The following is a 21,500-nucleotide window of genomic DNA, read 5'->3' on the forward strand; positions in this document are numbered from 1 at the left end:
CTCCACTCCAACCAACCGGGCTTGGGTCGTGTATGGAGAATGTCAGCCCCTGCATTGCCTCTGCGATGCTTCGTGTGCCCTCCGTGTGTTCCGCTCTCCCCTTTTTGTGGTGTATCGTCAAGATTTCCAACCTACAGTCTGTACTTCCAGTGGCGTCTTTGGGGTTTTCTGCGTCGAACTTAGCCCGTAATCTCTTGGCGATTTCTATCACATTGCCTTTTAGTTGTTTTTCTTCAATTTCCCTTTTTAGAATTGTATAATTGATTGTGTCATGTGTCCTGCTTTTGTGATACTCACAATATCGCGTTTTGGTGCCTTTTGCTGTTGGTTTCTCGTCGACCGCATAGACTTCTGCTCGTCTTCCCTGCCTTTCGTCTTTAACAAAAGGTCTAAAGCGTCCTGGCAATCGTCTGTCTTGCCCCATGAATCTGCCGCCCCCTCGAGGGTCGGGGTGGGGGGTAGGGTGGTGGCCTCGCCTTCCGGCGGAGGCTGTCATGGCATTGAGGTATGCCTGCTTCGACGCTTCGCCTTCGTCCTGGCATAGGAATCGTTCCACTTGCTCTTTTAGTTCTGCCCTTGTCTGAGGTTGCTTGCCCATGAGCTTCTGGGATAGTGATCCCGGTAACAGTCCCCAGGTGAATGCCCCCACAATTAAACCTTTTTCATGCCCTGGGACATCTAGCGTTGCTTTAGTGAATCTGGAAAAGTAGTCCTTGACTGTCTCCCCCTCTCGTTGCTTGCACCCAATGATCGAGTGGCAATTGCCTTTGTATTTCCGGAGTTACATGAAGTTAGTTAGGAAAAGGTACTTCAACTGACTGAAGTTGTTGATGCTGCCCGGGCGTAGTGTGTTGAACCATGTCCCTGCGTTGCCATCTAAGGTGGTGGGAAAGTATGTGCACCATAATCGTTCATCTAGATTGAGGGACGTCATGGTCCATTCGTATGTATCGATGTGGCTATCTGGGTCGGTAGTGTCATCGTATGTTTTAAGGTGGGGTAGTTTGGTGGTGTTGGGAATTTCATATTCCAGGAGCTCTTTGACGAATGGCGATGTAACACTTCGTGTTAGGCAATCTTGGGTTGGGGTTCGCTGATTGAAGTGATACCCAGGCTGTTGCATTGCCAAGAAGGGTTGTACTAACATGTTTTTATAGGCTATAAGGTTCGGCGTTACCGAGCCATAGAAGTTTGACGGCTGAAATGGAGTAGGGAAGGTATGAGACATTGGTATTTGCTGTTGGGCCATGGGTATTTGCTATTGGGCCATGGGTATTTGCTGTTGGGTCATGAGTATGTGCTGGTAAAGCGCGAGTGGTGATGTTGACATGGTGCCCATCATCAAGGACGGGTGGCTCTGCGGTTGTGGTGTAACGTTTGGGCCGGTTATAGCGTTGTTCGCATGTGAGTTGTCCACGAAAGGCGTCATGGGTGTTGTTTGAAAGTTGTTAGGATTGATGGTGTTGGGGAAGAATGGCGGTGAAGTGGGTACTATGTATTGGTTAGACACACCGCTGTTTGGGAATGGGGGGGTGTTGTGTGAGTCGGAGTGGATGGCGATGTTTGACTCTGGGTTAAAACCGATTGCATGATTGCTGCAATGGATGGTGGTGGGCCATCCGGTGGCAGTGCCGTCACGGGATATGGTGGCGGACCACCAGATGTCGATGCTATCACAAGAGATGGTGGCAGGCCACCAGATGATGGTGCCGGTTCAAGAGACGGTGGCGGGCCGCCGGATAATTGTACTGCCTCAAGGGGTGGTGGCGGGCCGCCGGAGGATGGCGCTACTTCAAGAGATGGTGGTGGGCCACCGAAAGATGGCGTTGTTGGGGTGTTGACTGCTTCCTACGACGCCATCGAGTGTATCGGGCTATGCGGTGGCTCCGATGACTCACCCGTCGTCTTCTTCGTCATGCGTGGTTAAGTTGAAAGACAAGAGAAAAAGGGGTTTGTGTATCTATTGTCACACAAACGAATGGCGCCAAATGATGCAACCTGGCTCCAAACCACCTAAGCTGCCGTGAGATGGTCATTAGAATGGAACCTGGAAGGCCACAAAGAAAGAAAAGCCGTCAGCCGATCCTCGGGGAGGAGGTCCCGGAAAGACGCTCCGACGGTTAAGTTAGTGAGGTGAATCTGGAGTATGGAGGTAGATGGTCGGGGTAGAATAGCTTACCTCTCAAGGCAGAGTGATCGACCTTTTATATTGAAGATCTTCCTCGGTCCGTACGAGGGACAAGGACTGCGGTTCCGACAGGATCCGCAGCTCTTATTGGAGAGCCATGCTCCACGTTTGTGTCCGGCCCAACGATTGGTCCAGGCGATAATGCTCTAACTGCGCTCTTTGTCGCCTGGAGCCGTTATCCTCATACTGTAGCTAAAGGACAATACTTGGCGAGGGCGGACTTCCTACGTGATCGCCTCGCGAGAGTCCTGGGTCGCTGAGGCGGTCGAGTCGCTGGCTCGAATTCTCACTGTGAGCGCCTCATCGGGGGTTCGCTTGCTTCTGGCCCGCTTTGAGGGGCACGTCATCAAATACTAATTAAATAATATGATTTCATATTAATATATTATCACTTATAATATATTAATAAATCATAAATGTCCTCTTCTCAAAAGTCCATCCTTACAAATTGTTTCGGTGCCATGCAACCCAAATGGACCATGCTACTCTCGGGTCAAGTACATACCAATTATAGTTATGGGCTTAGACACTAAATCCAACAATGCAGTCATCCCGAGCCCTTCCCCTTGCTAGTGGAAGTACCTGAAACCAAAATTGAAAATTGTAAGCACGAAGCTTAGTGAGTCTCCCCAACTACCACATACCATACACATAGCACATAAGCATATCTTGGGCCCCGCCCCAGCTACATCGAGTCAAGCTCGGCATCGGGCCCCGCCCGACATCGAACCTTATTCGCCATCGGGCCCCGCCCGACATCGAGCCTCGCCCGACATCGAGCATATCTCGGAATACATAAGAGAATAACAACAATACACATAAACCTAAGCACATAACATTAACACTTAAACGTTCCTCGGGCCCCGCTCGGCATCGGACCGTAATCCGGTAACATACTAACATTCCTCGGGACCGCCCCGGCGTCGAACAAAAGTCCGGAAACATTCAATACAAACACATGCAAGAATCACAAATACATCAAGCATACAAGCATTCCCCGGGACCGCCCCTACATCGGATCGAAATCCAGAAAAGCATATAAACCTACATCGGTCCCCACCCGACATCAGACCATAGTCCGGAACTACTACTAACTAAACGGGTCGGCCTTGTTTCCTTAGACCCATTCCTACTGGATGAAACTTACCTCGAATGCTAGCTGTGAAATCTCGTGTGAGGAATCCCTGACGGCTGCTCCAACGACTCCCCGACTATCAATTTCACAATAACACTTAATCAGAATCTGATAATCCTTCTTAGGGTAAAATGACCATTTTACCCCTAGTCAAAGTCAACATACTAGTCAAAGTCAAATTCAAGGTCAACTCTCAGTCAACCCCAACTCGTCGAGTTATCTCCCAACTCGGCGAGTTCATGTACTACTCAGACTCGTGGTCAACCGAGTCAACTTGTCGAGTCCCTTCCCAGACTCGTCAAGTTCTTCCTGTCAGAAAATCGGGACAACCCGGCTTGAACTCGTCGCGTCCCTTACTGGACTCGTCGAGTTCCCCTGTCTGTTTGGGCTATCTTAATGGATTAAGCCCCTACACTTCAGATCCAGGCTTGATACTTCACAATAACCCTGAAAATGTCCTTTTAAGGGTAAAGTTTCTCAAGGGGTTTAGCTCAAACCCTAATTCCTTGGGACCTGGAACTTGGTCCTTAAGCCATCCATTCACCAAACTAAGGCTTACAACTTCAGATCTACTCTCCTAACACTACTTAGACACGTAAAGTTCCAACCTTTCTCCACATGCATGGCCTTTTTGGGCTAAAAAGGCCAATATAACACTCTATGTCTTGCATGGGGGCTCCAATGTCATAAAGTTTGCACCTTTATGTCATAACAACCCCTCTAAGTCCTAGATCTGGAAAATTATCCACTTTGGTCGTCCATTCTCCAAAAGTTATCATTCTTGGGCCAAAATCGTCATAAAAAGGAAAGGAAGAGATCTAATGAACTAGAGGTCAAGATAGAAACTTGATTACCTGAAAATGTAGCCAAAGAAGTGTAGTTTCTGGATCTACTCTCTTCCTCTTGATCCTTCCAACTCCTTCTTCTTCTCCAATCTTCAAGAACACAAAAGATTGCTTACAAATGGCTCACACACTCACAAGATGCTCTAGGGTTTCGTGGATTAGGGTTTGGGACAAGGTGGTTGTAAATGAGGCCAATGGGTGGGGATTAAGATGCTTAAATAGGGTGCAAAACCCTGAAATTAAGGTTTCATTCTGGCCGATCTACTCGTCGAGTCAAGGGCTCTTGACTCGTCGAGTAGATAACTTAAAGCCCACACATAATTTGCCTTCTACTCGACGAGTTAGGGTCACCAACTCGTCGAGTCCCTCTCTTAAAATGAATAAATACATAAGTTAAATGCATACCAGGAACCAGACGTTACACTTCTGGTTGACGAGATGCCCAAGAAACTGCACCTCACGCAACTAGAACTCACACTTGGAGAACTTTCCAAAAAGTCTCTCCCCCCTCAATGTCTCCAGCACCTCCCTCAGGTGCTCCTCATGCTGCTCCTGAGTCTTGGAATAGACCAAGATATCATCAATGAAAACTATCACAGATTGATCCAGCATCGGTCTGCACACGCGGTTCATGAGGTCCATGAACGCGGCTGGAGCATTGGTGAGCCCAAACGACATCACCACGAACTCATAGTGACCATAGCGATTCCTAAAAGCTGTCTTCTGCACATCCTCGTCCCTGACTCGCATCTGATGATAGCCCACTCGCAGGTCAATCTTGGAGAACCAAGATGCACCCTGTAGCTGGTCAAAAAAATCATCGATCCTCGGGAGGGGATAACGGTTCTTCACCGTTACCTTATTCAGCTCCCGGTAGTCTATGCACATCTGATGCAAACCATCCTTCTTCTTCAAAAAAAGGATCGGTGCTCCCCATGGCGAATTACTCGGCCTGATAAATCCCTTGTCTAGCAGCTCTTGCAGCTGCGTAGACAACTCCTGCATCTCGAGAGGACCCAACCGATATGGTGCCTTGGCTATCGGAGCCGCACCTGGGACTAAGTCGATCCTGAACTCAACCTGTCTCTCCGGAGGTATCCCATGCAAATCCTCCGAGAATACGTCCGAGTACTCTCGTACGACCGGTACATCATCCACAGTCGCCTTACCCTTATCCCGGGTATCCATCACATAAGCGACATAACCTGCGCAACCCTGCTGAAGGTAATGCCTCGCCCTCACTGCTGAACATAAAATTGGTCCGCACCGTGGCCTCTCGACCTGAATCACTAACCCTCCCCCACTAGGAGTCCAAACCCTCACTAGCTGTTGTTCACAATCGATCATTGCCCCATTAGGGCTCAACCAATCCATACCCACTATAACCTTATTCCCGAATAGGAACCAGATCTACTGAGAACTGCTCATCGAATAACTATAGTGTACAACCTCTGTGAACCCTCGCAACCCTAACGGTCCTGTCATCTGCTATCTCCACATCAAGTGGGCAATCCAGCTCCCTTGGAGCTCCTACGAATCGCTTGCTGAGCGCGAGCAACACAAAAGATCGGGTAGCACCCGAATCAAACAGTACCAAGGTTGATATACCGTTCACTAAGAACGATCCTATAACAAACACATAAACATAAGCAATAATCAATACAAATAAAGAGATAAAGAGAAGGTACATACCTGTAATGACATCAGGAGTTGTACGTGTCTCATCTGCTGTCAACTGGAAGGCTCTGCTCTTCGCCACTGGCGCCTCTGCCCGACCTTGACAATTGTCTGTAATCCTCAATGTAGCAGGGGCAGGTGTCGCCACCTTCCCTGTTGCTGCCAAACTCGGACACTAGGACCTATTGTGGCCCCTCTGATTGCACTGAAAACAAATCAGATTTGATAATATGGTGGTAGAAGCAGCAGTACAATCCCTGCTCACATGTCCAGTTCGGCCACACTTGAAGCAGCCCGAACTACCCGCCCTGCACATCCCCTCGTGCGACCTACCGCACTTGTCGCAACAGCCTCGGCCCTGTTGGCCCTTCCCTCGGGAATCTGTCTTGGGCTTCTTGCTCGAGCCCTCCACGCCAGACACAGACTCTGGCTTCCTCTTCCTCTCCATCTCTAAATCAATCTCTCTCTCACGAGCCCTAGCAATCATGTCCTCCAGCGTCTTGCAGCTGGAGCGGCTCACAAACTGGCGGATATCACTCCGCAACATCTCATGATATCGGGCCTTCTTCATCTCCTCGTCCGTCACATACTGCGGAATGAGAAGGGCTCTCTCCTTAAACTTGGCGTTGATCTCTGCCACAGTCTCTGTCGTCTACTCCAAATCCTGGAACTCCCTCGCTAACTGTTGCACCTCAATCACAGGTGCAAACTCGGCCCTGAACCTGGTCGAAAAATCACCCCAGGTCATCGCATCCAAAACTGCATCATCTCCAATGGCTCTCCCAACCTCCTCCCACCAGTCACGTGCCCTGTCCTTCAGAAGACAGGACGCAAGCCTAACCTTGTCCCCCTCGGGACATCTGCTGGTGCGGAATGCGTTGGCGACATCCGCTAACCATCTGGTACTCACAATGGGGTCCGGAGCCCCATGGTAGTAGGGAGCTCCACAAGCCTTGAACTCCCTGAAAGTCAGTGTGCGCGACCCCATCATGGCCGCCACCTTAGTGCGGAAAGCGCTCAGCTTCTCATCCAGAAGCTCCAAAATACCCTCCTTGACCGAACCAAAGATCACAGGAGTCTGGTCTAGAATGGTACGTGCGATCTCAGACGAGATGAACTCCCTCGTCTGCTCGTCAAGCTGCCCGGTTCGAGTGCCCGAGCCTGATCCCTCACCAGTGCCTGAAGTGCCAACTGGCCTAGTGTGTACCGTCACGATACTAAAAATACACCATAACAAACATCAGTATACTCATCATATCTCGAGGGATCTATCACACTACAAGTTTCCTGGATTCATCTCATCCTTCCTTGATTCGATTACGGATCCTCTGCTTTCAGTAGTACGGGCCCATACTACCTTCCACATCCATCAGTACTTTCCTCAAGAACTGCCTTGACTCCACCAAGTCCCTTCTACTACTACTATTGATCTCATGTTAAACTCATCCTAGGCTTGCCCTAGGGTAATCACCAACCCACTCTTCGCTATCAGCTGCATAAGAAGTTCCTGCTATCTCCCCCTAACTAGCTCGTGAATACTATTACATATCGCTAATACTAGATAATTCTTCGAATGAGAGATCCTACCCTACAACGGTTGGACTCAAACAAGAGCTGCGCAATAGATTTAGACCTAACCTTCTGAAATTATTTAGTCCTCGCCATATGTAACGTAACATATTCATTTACTACTTAGTAAAAGATAACTAGAACTTCTAAAAGCACAAAGCAAGCAGCATTCGAGCTTCGAGTAAACATGATCAAGCATATCTCTCTCATGCTATCCCTGACTAATCTGTACTAGCATGCAGTTCATAAAGCTGAGAGACATATAACAGGCACATAAGGCATCCTTCCTATATCCTTAGTAATATTTTAACATGCAATTATCATGAAGCTGATACACATATAATAGGCACATAAGGCATCCTTCCTAGATCCTTAATCCTACTATAGCATGCAATTCTCATAAACATATCATAACATAACTTGTATGGGTAATTTGTGAGTACTTACTTGAGCTCGGCTGACTGCATGCACCACACCCTTTTTCTCTTTTCAAAATTCTTTTTGTAAAAATGGTTTTCTTTGAAAATTTTCATACCAAGTTCTTAGTTTGAGTTCAGACACACCCGAGATTGTGTCAGAATCCCTGAAACCAAGGCTCTGATACCAAGTTCAAACATCCCAAAAATACAGACCAAAAATTTCGTTTTTAATTATTAATAAAACCATAGTTATCCAAAACACATGTCATAATATCTCAAACATCATATCAATGTATATCAAAATATCAGAGTATAAACATCCCAGGCTGGACAAATGGTGTGTGCACTGCAATCATCCCGAGCCCTTCCCCTTGCTACCGGAAGTACCTAAAACCAAAACTCTAAACTGTAAGCACGAAGCTTAGTGAGTCTCCCCAAACTACCACATACCAAACACATAACATGCAACTAGGAGATACGGGCCCCACCCACACTCATGGAGATACGGGCCCCTTCCACACTCCGCTAACTGGGAGATACAGGCCCCACCCACACTCCGCTGACTCTGAGATACGGGCCACGGCCACACTCAGCTACTACGAGATATGAGCCCCGCCCACACTCAGCTACTATGAGATACGGGCCCCGCCCACACTCAGCTACTATGAGATACGCCCCCCGCCCACACTCAGCTACTAAACATACATACAAGTATCACACAGACAACAAGTATAACTAATTCTATCAATCATACATATATCCATAATCAAACTAAGTTATGAGGTACGGGCCCCGCCCACACTCGGCTAACTGGGAGATACGAGCCTCGCCCACACTCAGCTACTAACATAATCATACTGTGGGCTGGCCTTGGTGCCGTAGACCCGTTCCTACTGAAGGAAACTCACCTCGCAAGGCTAACTGCTGAAAACTCGAGTGAGGAATCTGTTACTGCTGCTCCGGAGACTCCCCGGCTATCAATTTCATAATAACACTTAATCAAAATCTGATAATCCTTTCTAGGGTAAAATGACCATTTTACCCCTGGTCAAGGTCAACTCTTGGGTCAAAGTCAACCTTCTAGTTGACCCAACTCATTGAGTTGCTCCATCAACTCTCCGATTCCTATATCCTGAAATCGCGATCTAACTCGTCGAGTCCCCCCCCCCTCCCCCGATTCGTCGAGTTTCCAGGCTACTCATAGTCGCGATCTACCGATTTAACTCGTCGAGTCCCTTCACCAATTCGTCGAGTTCTATCTTAAGATAAAATGGGACAAACCACATCAACTCGTCGAGTCCCTCTATGGACTCGTCGGGTTCCCCTGTCTGATTGAGCCATCTCAATGGATTAAGCTCCTACCCTTCAGATTCAAACTCCAAACTTCATCTACACACTGGGAATACACTTTTAAGGTTAAAGTTTCCAACTTTACCCATCCTTAGTCCTTCCTAATGGGTTTAGCTCAAACCCTAACTCTCTAGAACAAAGATCTTGGTCCATAAGCCATAATACCCTAAACCAAGGCACAACATACTAGATCTAGGATGTGAACATCAGTTGGACACGTAAAGTTCCTAGCTTTCCTTCCATGCATGACCTCTTAGGTCTAAAAAGGCCATATAAGTGCTTATAAGCTTTCATGGGGCCTCCATGGTCATAAAGTTTGCACCTTTATGCCATGGAACCCCTCTTAGATCCTAGATCTGAGATATAAGTCACTTGGGACGTCCAAATCCCAAGGACTAAGGTTTTTGAACCAAAACCCTCATAAAATGGAAGTAAATAGATCTAAGAAAAGAATAATCAATTTAGAGACTTGATTACCAGAAAATATAGCCAAAGAAGTGTAGTTTCTGGATCTACTCTCTTCCACTTGAGCCTTCAAACTCCTTATTCTGCTCCAAGCTTCAAGAACACAAAAGATTGCTCACAAATGGCTCACACACTCACAAGATGCTCTAGGGTTTCGTGGATTAGGGTTTGGGACAAGGAGGCTGTAAATGAGGCCAATGGGTGGGGATATAGATGCTTAAATAGGGTGTAAAACCCCGAAATTAGGGTTTCACTCTGCCAGGCCTACTCGCCGAGTCCAGAGCTCTTAAATTGTCGAGTAGGTGGTTGAATCCCGCGTCCAAGACTAACTTCTACTCGATGAGTCTAGGGCTTCCAACTCGTCGAGTAGCCTTTCAAACAAGAATAATTTGTAAATAAATGCATACCAGAGTCTGGGCGTTACAATAACCATGCTAGTGACCCATTCGGCCTGTAACGACGTTCTTCAGGCGTCGGAATGTTATGCCATTTGTTACCCCAGACCTGCCGGTCTAACTGTAGCTAACAGTTTAGGTGCGGATTGTTAGTCCCGTATAGATCGATACACAAGTATCACGCTCTCCCTACAAGAGATTCTGGTTACAATTACAGGACTTTATGCAGTACTTTAAAAGTACCGTAATGCCGAATGTCTCACAAATTTATTCATTAACAACTTTACTTAAAGTGAAATGAAAACCCTTTTTGTTGTAAACGTGAGTGTTACCCTTTCATAGTGAAAACGACCCATAAACATATCTATTATAGTTTATCATAAATGTTTTGTAGTAATGTGAAACCTTTATATGCATGATTATCACCTTTTTATGGAAATAAAATGGCATGAAAATACTAAGTATACTTTTCCTTAATATTATACACTTTGCTCAACATGTTACAAAGTGTTGATAAATCATAAACCATTTTCCTAGTTATTAACTCTTCTGTCCATGTTTTTAGAAAATTTATAGAAAAATCATCGCAAGTTGAAATCTGGATCCGTAAACTCTAAGAGTTTAGAAAATGAGTCTAATTTGTCCATAATTTTTATTATGACCTTTAGTGGTCTCTAACCAGTGTGAAAATGTTCATTTTCACTGACTGGTTCGAAAACTGCTCTGAAATGATAGACAGTTTTGTAAAACTCGCCATAAATTGTAGAAAATTCGTATGAACGCGTGCGAGTAGTCCTTAGAAAGGTATAAACCTGAACTACTTGAATATTGTACAGTTTTGAAAAATATTAATTTTAAGATGAGTAAAACAGTCCGTGAACAGATCACAACTTTTCTGTGGAAAGCTGTTATTTAAGTTTAGATTATATTTTAGTGATGTAACTTGTATTCCCCCCCCCCCCCTTTAAAACTTGAAGAAAAATTGAAAATGTAGGGGTATGAACTCATCTTATGTGATTTCTTGTAGAGTGGAAGTTTGAGGATGAAGAGTTTCAAGTCAAGAACACTTGAAGATGCTCGAAGGTTTTGATGATCCTAAAGAACACTTGAAGATGCTCGAAGGTTTTGATGATCCTATGAACGATAATGTGTTGATATGTGTGTAAATGATTCAAGATTGTTATGGAGTTATGTAGGGATATTAGAAGTTGTAAAAATACTTACCAAAATGAGGAAAATATCCCAAGAACACCTCCAAAAACGTGGCTAAAATGGAGAGAAGATGAGAGATCTTTTGTGGAAAGGAAAGTGAGATTTTGGAAGAAGTATAGAAAAGTGAGAAGTGATTTTGATCTCCAGGAGATTTCCTTATATGGAAGGAAGGATGATGCAAGTGGATTAGTTAGTATGTGTGAAGGGATAATGATTTGACCAATGGAGACTTGAGAAGTGGCATAAAGGTGACAAGTTGGGATCCACTTGACTCACTTGTGCCCACTTGCGTAATATAATATCTATTTAACTTTAGATATTTCTTAATACAAAAATATGATTTATAATTAATAAATCTTCAAGATGTGGATAAAATACGAGTTTAGGGGGTCTAACATGTGAAAAAAATGAGTTGGATGAAAATCTCACGTCAAAAACTCCAAAAATGGACGAAAAGTGCGAAACTGCCAAAAATTTGGAATGGGAAGCGAAAGGGTTCGCTGCTGAGAGGGTTCGCATCCTGAGAGGGTTTCGCATCCTGAGAGGGTTCGCATCCTGAGAGGGTTTCGCATCCTGAGAGGGTTCGCATATTGAGAGGGTTTCACAGTGAACTTGTCGGTTCCCATTTTCTCCTCCCGTATCGAGTGATTTTCAACAATTTGAAGGGTTGGGATGGTGCGGGTGTTTATGAAAAAGTTGAAAGAGTTTTGAGAGAGATTTGGGAGAGACTTGGGAGAGAGAGAGAGGGAGATAGAGAGAAAGAGATTGTGTTTGTAACCTGAGTTATGGTTTTTGGCCCGTAGTGTTAAGATTATGGACTCCACTACGTCGTGTTATGAATGTTATCAATCCCCAAAGGATACATGGTTGAGTTTTATTTAGTTGTTACGTTACTCACCCTATTTAGGGTTTAGATTTTTGAACGTTTGAAACTTCCGAGTGATATTTTTTATTATAATAGTAAGTTTTACATTAGGAAACATTGCGTAAACCCCAACATACTAGTACTTGTTGAGTTGACCGAGTTGACTTGTTGACTTTGTTTGACCCTAAGTTGATGGTTGTCACATTGTAGGTGGTTATTTAGTGATAATGGAGGCAACTGGAACCCGATGGTGGTCATGATGATATTATGCACGTGGTGATGAGGGAAACATGATGGTGTTCTTTGCATAATTTAACTAGTTTTATGTGACTTTGGCATCTTTGGCGAGTCTTTAGTCATATTCTCCATGGCTAGGTCTTTACATAATTTATAATACACACATGCGAGGTTTCGATTTTCAGATCAATAACTCAAGACACATACACATCATAGTTATATTTTGCTTTTCAAATAAAAAAAATACAAGAACACACACATCAAATCTAGAATGTACACACATACATCAGATATGGACACACAAGAACACATGCAAACATCAGATATGAAACATAAGATGTTTTTGTTTGACTTCTGAACAAGATGGAGGCCGAAGCAGGCCATCATGTTTTTTCAACCCTAATTTGGAACAAAGATGAAGAACGAATACGACATCTTCAGTGACCTTGGAGCCTCCGATGACTCCTCCGGCCAATGACAAACTTGGAACATGAAAATTATGAACCTCATAACTCATATTCAGTGTGTATGTGTGTGTGTGTTTGTTTGTATGTTTCAAGATTGTTTCAGATGTGTGTGAAGATCTAAACTCAAGAGCGCAGTTGTAGATGTTGGTTGAGCCCTGGAAAATCGAGAACTCAAGAACTCGTATGCATATTTATCTTGAACTCAAGAAGTCATATTCAAAACGTATGTATATGTGTGCACATTTTTGTGTGTTGATCCCCCAAACATTGTTTCCTTCTGTCCCAACTATCATCAATGGAGAAGGGGGGGGGGGGGGGTCTTTCTTATTGATTTCTCATATCTGTCTTAAGATCACAAAACTCACAACATCAATAACAAATCATCATAATCTCGTCTTAAGAATAACAGACAACTCAAGAACAAATCATCATAAACTTTCCATCTAAACCCACACACACATACACATTGTATGAAACCGTCAGAAAATTCATGTTTGACCGGAAAAGACGATCGAAAAATTAATGTTGGGCAAAAAACCTATATTGATATGTCATCATGGTATTTTATGTACATTGTAATAAATTAATGGTAATATATATTTAAAAAAATACATAAATACTGAAAAAGTTTATTATCTTCTAAATCTTTAACCCTATGTCTAACATTAAAATATATTAGCCCCGATATGAATATGAAAATGATAAAAACATTGCAATTTATTTCAAAATTTCCTTTTATATGATATATATTTGATATCTCATTACATTAGATTCAATCCATCTAACCCGCTGGTAGTGTAGTCGTCGGTTAAAGGGCAGGGGAGAAGGGAGAGCAGGCAAACACGAAAGATGCATTCCTTCGGTTACAGAGCCAATGCTCTCCTAACTTTTTCTCTCACGATTCTAGCTCTCATGTGCGCCATGGCTTCTCTTTCGGACAATCTCAACTCTCCTTCCCCCACTGCAAGTGTTAAGGTCTCTCTAAAAACCCTAATTACTTGATATTCTGATTTAATTTTGTTTCTTATGAGTACCAACTTTGACTAATTACATTTCTATGATTTGTGCTTCACAGGTCTTGAATATCAATCGGTTTCAGAAGAAATCAACTGGGGATGACGAGGTAGTTCATTATTCATCTTTTTTATTTGACGAAAGGTAGTTGATTTGGAATAGTGAAGTGATCCGTCCGATTCTAGGGCTTTTATTTGACGATATTAAGAGAATTGAGTGGTTGAATTTGATCTATTGACATTCCGATGACTTTTGTTATGCAAAGCTACGATCTTTAATAGTGAATGATTTGGGAAGATTGAGGTTAATTCATGCTTTATCTTGTGAAATTAGGAACATACCCATAATCGAATGTATTTGTTCAACTTGGAGATAGGAAAAACACTTTAAGTTAACCCATGGAAGTTCAAGCCTACTTACCATTGATTATAGCTTGATGGAAAATCTATATGAAGTTCTAAAATATGAGCAAAGTCGATCTGGTGTTTGATGATGTGTGGATTAATGGAAATTAACTCTGTTGTTAGATCAGTGACCAGAAGCTCTGTTATAATTTCCATTGAAGCTCTCTAATGATTTTCCATGTTCTCTTCATTGCTGCTTACTTTTCACTAGTTATATGGTGTTTGCATAATTAATCATGACAAATTGGGGATTATTGAAACCAGTATATACCAGTTTTGAAAAATTAATCTACTCATTCTTATTTTCATCTTCCATAATTCAATGCAGGTTGGGATTACACTAGATATATCTGCAGACCTACAGTCATTGTTTACATGGAACACAAAGCAAGTTTTTGTATTTCTAGCTGCTGAATACAGTACTCCAAAGAACATCCTTAATCAGGTAAAATTTAAACACAATCATGCATCTTCTTCCACTTAACTTAAACTTACTAAATAAAAGCATTCATCTTTGAATTTACTATTATGCCCCCACAGGTTTCATTGTGGGATGGTATCATACCAGCACAAGATGGTGCAAAATTTTCTATAAAAACCAAGAACAAGTACAGGTTCATTGATCAGGTAAATCTACTTTTTTTCTTTTTCAATGTAGTTCACATATATATATATATATTTACATTTATGTTTTTTGTTTTATTTATTTATTTGTTTTTGTTACATATATGATATTATACAGGGAAGCAACCTTCGTGGGAGAGATTTTAACTTGACATTACACTGGCATGTGATGCCGAAAACTGGGAAGATGTTTGCTGACAAATTAGTCCTGCCCGGATTTCGCCTGCCCGAGTCATACAGATGACCATGATTTGATAAATTCATAATTGCTGTTTTTTCTTGGTTTAAATGAACTAGAGATGAGAAGAGGGTAATTTTCTGTTTTCAAATTTGTTAGTTTTGAAATTATAGTTTGGTTTAAACTTTAAACTAGATGGTTTCTATGTTTCAATACTGTTTATCTTTTGGTTTTTATTGTTTGTTGCTTGAAAGTTGAAAGATAGTTTGAGAATTAACCATGGAGAGGGCTGAGGGCATCAACTATTTTGTTTTCAACCCCCTTTTTTTTATAACAGATTTCACTTTCATATCCATCACCTTTTGTAAAAAAGGAGGTGATGTTCTATTTTCTATCAAGTCTATAAATCAAGGTATATGTCAATTGTCATACATCAATTGAATGATAGCCAACAACGTCTTTTTCATATAATGGAAGCGATATTGGTGGTAATGCTTTACTGATGAAGACAACTGGATGACCATTTTGCACCAATCAACGTTGCTCTGATGCACTGGTGCCTATTACCAAAGGAGGGTTAAAATAAGAGGTAGTAAAAGGTTGACCCGGGTTGGGTTTGGGTTTGGGTTCAACCAATTGGATTTAGGTGGTGTTTGTTTTTTTGGCAAAATGTCTTTTTGCCTTCTTATGTTGTGGGCACAAAGACATTTTAGGAAAAGACCATTCGAAAAGGAAAAGATTATTTGTTTTTCAAAAGACAAAAGACAAAAAATATATTTTTGACCACTTTTTCCAAAAGTTAAAAAAAGAATTTTGATTTTAGAGAACGTTTTTCTAAGTTTTAACTATAATGTGATAGTATTTCTTTTTCCACCACTATCCGACCACCATCTCCGCCACCACCATCGTCGCCATCACCAACCAAACACAATGGTGTCGTTTATGAACACTTTAAAAACAATCATTTTTTATGAAGATTAAAGAGATGGAAAAAAAATGGTCTACGTTTTATTCTGCGCACATGAAAAAAAAATTGAATACATTTTACTTTTTAAAAAACAAACACCATCTTGCTAAACAAATTGAATATCTCAATTCAATATAGCCCGATTAATTGCATGGGTTGAGATTCCAATCCAACACAAGTTAAAAAAATGGGTTTGATGTTGTGTTGAGTTTTTTAAGGTTAAGTTCAAAATTAGACATTAAATTTGTGTTTATTTAGTTATTAAACTTTGTTTAAGTTCTAAATTGTTATTGAATTTTTTTTTTAATCAACCATTATATATACTATTAATTGCTAAAATGGTGGTGGTCAGGAAAGTTTTGCGTTTCTTATTTCTGCCACTTTGTTTCTTTCTTTCCTACTTTCGGCACACAAGCTTTTGTTTTAAAAGCTTATATTTTTTTATTCACACCGCCTTAAAAATTGGGTGAGCTTTATCTTTTCCTCCCTTTCAATTCTGCGCTTCTCTCTCTACACCTGCAAGAAACCTCTTCTCCAACCTTCTTCTACCTTCCTTTTGATTAATTTCTCTGTCTTTGTTTTCTCCATTTCGACCTCCCGCTTCCCAGTGATACAGGTTTTTTCCGGATTCCGATCCTTCTTCTTCGCACCAATTCTTCGTCTCCTTCCAGCTTTATCCCTCTAATCCCTGTTCGTCTTCTTCACCCAAAAATCAATTTGTACTGGCTTGGTTTCATCAAAACTCGATCGCTCACCACAGCCCGATTCTCGAACTCAAATCGAAGGTCGGGATTAGGGTTTTTGTTTTGCTGGATTACGGCTCAATCTTCATACAAAATTTGATATTTGGTGCGTTCTTTAACACAGCCGTTGTTTCATCTCCTCATAATTGCAAATAGAAGCTACTGAAGAGCAATAATGGTGAGAAGAAGAAGATAATCAATTACGAGCTTACGTTCAACGTTATGGCCATTAGAATTGGCGTGAACTTCCCAAATATTCAGGTACGATCCTTTCTCTTCTTTGACTTCGCCTCTTTTTTCTTATCTCAACTTGCTCCCAATTTCATTCCATGTCTCTCTTGCGATTTCCGCCGCGCTATCCAAATATTTACCCCCCCCCCCCCCCCCCCCTCTCTCTCTCTCTCGTTTAGGGTTTTTCAGTTTCTTTCCTCAGGAAATTGAAGTTACGTGTATTGATGCCTGATGTCCTGCTGACGGAGGTCGAAGTGGTGGCATTGAAGTCTGTTTTCGACCTCCACTGAAGGATGTTCTTAAACTTGCTTATGTTGACTAATCTAAACAGATCGTTGATAACATCACTGAAGCTATTATGGAGAGTAACGTTTATGATAAGAATAGGGATCCTTCGCAACATCAGATTCTGAAGGTTTTTTAACAGAGAAATCGGTTTCAATCCTCCCAGAAACTTCTCTCGCTGAATCTCTGCTTCCGAGGTTCGTTCTTCCCCAGATATATTTACGATTGTGAAATTAATGGGAAGTTTTATATTGAAATCATGAAATTGATACAGAGTTTTATCTTTAAGTTGTATTTACAGTTTATTTCAGCTCAAGTTTTACAAATTTTAAATTGATTGTGCACCTTGTGTCAGGTTCTGATGTTGCTTCTGGTCATGTAGACAACATATTTCAAGCTCGAATCACGTCTTCCACTCATGACATAACCATAGTTACTTCTGCTGCTGATGGCCAGGTTAGTTGTTTCATAGATTATGTCTGTTGTACATCATCACTGATTTGATTTTCCAGCTTACCTGTTCTTAAATTGTCCGATTTAGTAATAGGAAGATGGGAGCTTAATTAACAAACATTCTTGAATATGTGACTGAAAATGAAACAGAAGAGGAGAGAAAGAGATGAGGGGAAAGTGGATTTAAACAAAGCGTGTAACATAGATGAGAGGGACAATAATAATTGATATAATACAATTATAAGATAGATCACAAACGATCTGTTTTGGCATCTCTGATGCTTACAGGATGCTATTATCATTTTTTTTAGTTTCTTAGATTCTACCAAGTACCAAATGTATAATAATTCGGTACCTAATAAAATTTTCATAGAGATGAATTTGCAGGATGCTATTACATCTGAGAAAATGACCATCTTACCCTTCAATCTTCATAATCCTTTACCTTTATATTGTAGGTAACAAAAAAAAAGAGTGGTTGAGTTCTTTATGTTTATTTTTATTGCACTTTCCCTCTATAGGGATTGGCAAACTCAAGATCATAGATTGGATCATATTCAGAGGAACATCATTGGTGCCCGTTTCATGTGAAGTCATCAATGACAAAAAGAGTATTGATTTTTTGATGAGTATCGATTAGTCTAGGAGAAACAGGTTGATTGTATTTGGATCTCCTTTAACTGTAAGAAAGTCAAACTTTGTTATGTTGACTTTTTTTTTTTATAAATATTTTTAATATGAATGTGTAACCTGAAGTTCCTGAAAGCAATCTGGCCTTGAAAACACCTTTACCTTGAATGCTACACTACTGCCCGGGATGGGGATTGGGATCGAGATGAGGCGTACCAATTTTTTGGCAGGTAATACGGGCAGATGGTTGTGTTACTTTACATGGAGAAAGAGAAGCGTATTTTCGGGTAGACCTGACCCAAATGAAAAAATCCGGGCAGTCACCATCTTCTTAATTGATGTTGACTTTTATGAATATCCATAAATAATGTGCATGTTAGATTTAAGTAAAAAAGAAACATGATTACATATTTGTTTTTGATTTTTTTTGTGATACATCAATATTGATGGCGTGGACAAGACAATGGATGAGATAAATGAGCAAACAGAGAACAAACAAATTCAGGAAGCATTGTTAACACCAATTGGTGTAGCAGCTGATTTTGATGAGGTAAAGTAAAAGAAGTCTTTTTAGCTTTATAAAGAGTTATTTAATTTTGAAAAAAAATCTTGATTGTATAAATATGCATGATACGTTGGAGACAGAACTTGAAAATTTAGAAGATCCGGAGCTGGAAGAATAGCTTCTACAACCTGCCACCACCGCACCTGTAGCTCTACTCCATCTACCTTACAGGTAGACAATCAACAGCAGAACACATGTTTTCCATGCTCCCAACTCCCAGGTAGTTGACATCTAAAAATTTGGCATATTTTTATTAATATGGAATGACTATTAAGACAATAGCTTATACTTTTAACTTTTGACATTCATCCATCCCAATTAACCCTACAAAAGACTCCACTATTAGGAAGTTAGTTATAATATTGATGGTATTTTGTGTGCAGGATCCGTCTCTCGGATTTTGTTAAACGAAGTATGTTGCTATTCGTATGAACACCCCTTCTGTATATGTAATATGTTTTTATTAATATTATACTACGGTCTACCATTTGGTACAACTTAAAATAAGGGGAAAAAAACCAAACACAATGATTCCCCTCTAGTTTATAACATCAGTCAATAAGGAGAATTTTGAATAAAAAACAAGTTTAGTAATCTTGTACAAATTAAACAAAATTTAGTCATTATAGTGTTTAAATTTAACACTTGTTTCCAAACCGTTGAATTCAGATTGAGTTAAAATGTAAATAAAATAAATTACAAACTCCAATACTTTTTAATAGTTTGAAAAAATACAATCATATATAGGGGTGTCCATGGACCGTTTTTTTTTCCAGTAAAACCAAAGCCAGACCATTAGTAACACTTTTTGTTAATCGAAAACCGAAGCCGAACTGTTGAAAATCAGAACCTAAACAAGCTGAACTGTTACTAACAGTTTGACTTCGGTTTTGTTTTTCGGTTTGAGATTTTTAAGCTCATTTGAGTCAGACCCATTAGACTAATTTTGTCAAAAAAAAAAAAAAGCAATCAAATCTGCCAAAAAAATTAAAATGTGTCAAATATTGTTCAATACAAACATGCAACCCAAAACTGTCCCAAATATTCACATATAGAAGTAAATTATTCCAATAATATTGCAAATGTTTTATTTCTAGATAAACCGACTTCCACTTTTATATATATATATATATATATATATATATATATGGCTTAGGGAATATGTGGTTGTTATGTACCTAAGCTTATATATAGAACCCTCCAAACTATGTAGTTGTGATCCATATATATCCATACTAATCATGTTATCTTGTTTACTATTCTTCCTTAATCATGTGGCATACTAAATCGATCGAATGTATGTTCTTTTTCTTCATTTTGTCTAATAACTTAAAACATTAAAATTCATGACCATTTAATCAACCCTACTAAATTTTAAATGAAAACTAATAGAATTAAAAATGAAAGAAGAAACATGCAATAACTCAATCATGCTTTTCACAAATCATTCGATATAGTTTTTCAATTGAAGGACAAAACGTTTAAGTTATATTCGTTAAAAAGTATTGATTTTCACTTTCCCTATAAACTTCAATGATGTTTTGCAAAAAAAAAAAAATATATATATATAATTGTTCTTTTTCATTCCATAATTTAACTTAATTCAAATGTATTCTATTAAAACAAAATTAAGAGAAAATGAAATTGTATTTGTTTTGTTTAAAATTATGTCATTTAAAAGATTTTATACCTAAGCTTACATAAGAGTCATCTCTCTCTCTCTCTCTCTCTATATATATATATATATATATATATATATATATATATAGAGAGAGAGAGAGAGAGAGAGAGAGAGAGAGAGTGTATTGTTTTTTGGGGTTGAATGGCTCTTTTTCAGGTACATCAAGTTACATGAATTCAAAGAATTGACTATATCCATGTTTAGTCTGCCTAGCGACTATAAGGTCATAGGTGAGGGTCAGAGGTGAATCCGTTTCTAGAACTCAACACGTGAGACGGGAGATGACACATCCATTATGAGTTTTGGCTTTCACTCATAGATGATTCGGAACATGTATAAAAGTAGTTGGTATTAATTTCATTCTCTTTATATAACAAATGTGAATCAATTTCTATATTTTTTTTTTGTTATGCAACAAGTACCATGGGTAACTACCTACTGACATACACTTGGGGTTCTAAATAACGTGTCATAACGGCGCCAAAACGTGTCATGACGTTGAGGTGTGGTGTAGACGTCCCGAAAACGACCTAAGCGGCTATGTAAAGTTTGGTGCCCAAATAATGTGGTAAGACGCAAAAAGGCACGCTTTTGTGTAATGACTTTCTTTTTCTTTTGGGCCTTTTATGGAGCCGAGGTTCTGACAATCTTTGCGAGTAGTCTGGAGTCATCGCGGGTGAACCTTTTTGGCCATAAAGAGGTTTTTGTTCCTCCTTAGATTTGATCTAAGGATATAACATACTTTTGTAATGTTCACCGACTTTTTGAAAGACGACATTTTTGTAAACTTTTAGTATGATTGTAAATCGGTGTATGTTAGATTAAATGTATATCGACATGTGAAAACATTAGGTTTTTGTTAATATATGGTTTGTTTATATAATTTGATGATAGTAAAATA

The 21,500-nt window shown here is 40.5% G+C and overlaps 1 protein-coding gene and 1 long non-coding RNA gene across 8 annotated transcripts; both read left to right on the forward strand.

Annotated features, from left to right (window-relative positions):
- Positions 1-13,585: 13,585 nt before the first annotated feature.
- Positions 13,586-15,280, forward strand: LOC145159850 (signal peptidase complex subunit 3A-like). The gene is made up of 5 exons (XM_079078895.1): positions 13,586-13,799; positions 13,900-13,947; positions 14,571-14,687; positions 14,783-14,869; positions 14,985-15,280. Exons 1-5 carry the CDS (start codon positions 13,674-13,676, stop codon positions 15,108-15,110), a joined length of 504 nt encoding a protein of 167 aa, XP_078935021.1. The 5' UTR covers positions 13,586-13,673; the 3' UTR covers positions 15,111-15,280.
- A 1,171-nt stretch (positions 15,281-16,451) lies between these two features.
- On the forward strand, positions 16,452-21,388 carry LOC145159852 (uncharacterized). 7 transcript variants are annotated; one of them, XR_013737945.1, is made up of 7 exons: positions 16,452-17,015; positions 17,188-17,467; positions 17,626-17,726; positions 18,182-18,405; positions 18,480-18,903; positions 18,999-19,138; positions 19,302-19,560. It is a non-coding gene; the product is annotated as an uncharacterized LOC145159852 (long non-coding RNA). The 7 variants fall into 7 exon arrangements; XR_013737948.1 differs by having other exon boundaries at positions 16,452-16,796; positions 16,879-17,015; positions 18,182-18,903; XR_013737947.1 differs by lacking the exon at positions 19,302-19,560 and adding an exon at positions 20,756-21,388 and having other exon boundaries at positions 18,182-18,903.
- The last annotated feature ends 112 nt before the right edge of the window (positions 21,389-21,500 follow it).

Source organism: Lactuca virosa, chromosome 2 (genome assembly GCF_052849685.1).
Source record: "Lactuca virosa cultivar CGN04683 chromosome 2, Lactuca_virosa_CGN04683_v6, whole genome shotgun sequence".
Taxonomy (NCBI): Eukaryota; Viridiplantae; Streptophyta; class Magnoliopsida; order Asterales; family Asteraceae; genus Lactuca; species Lactuca virosa.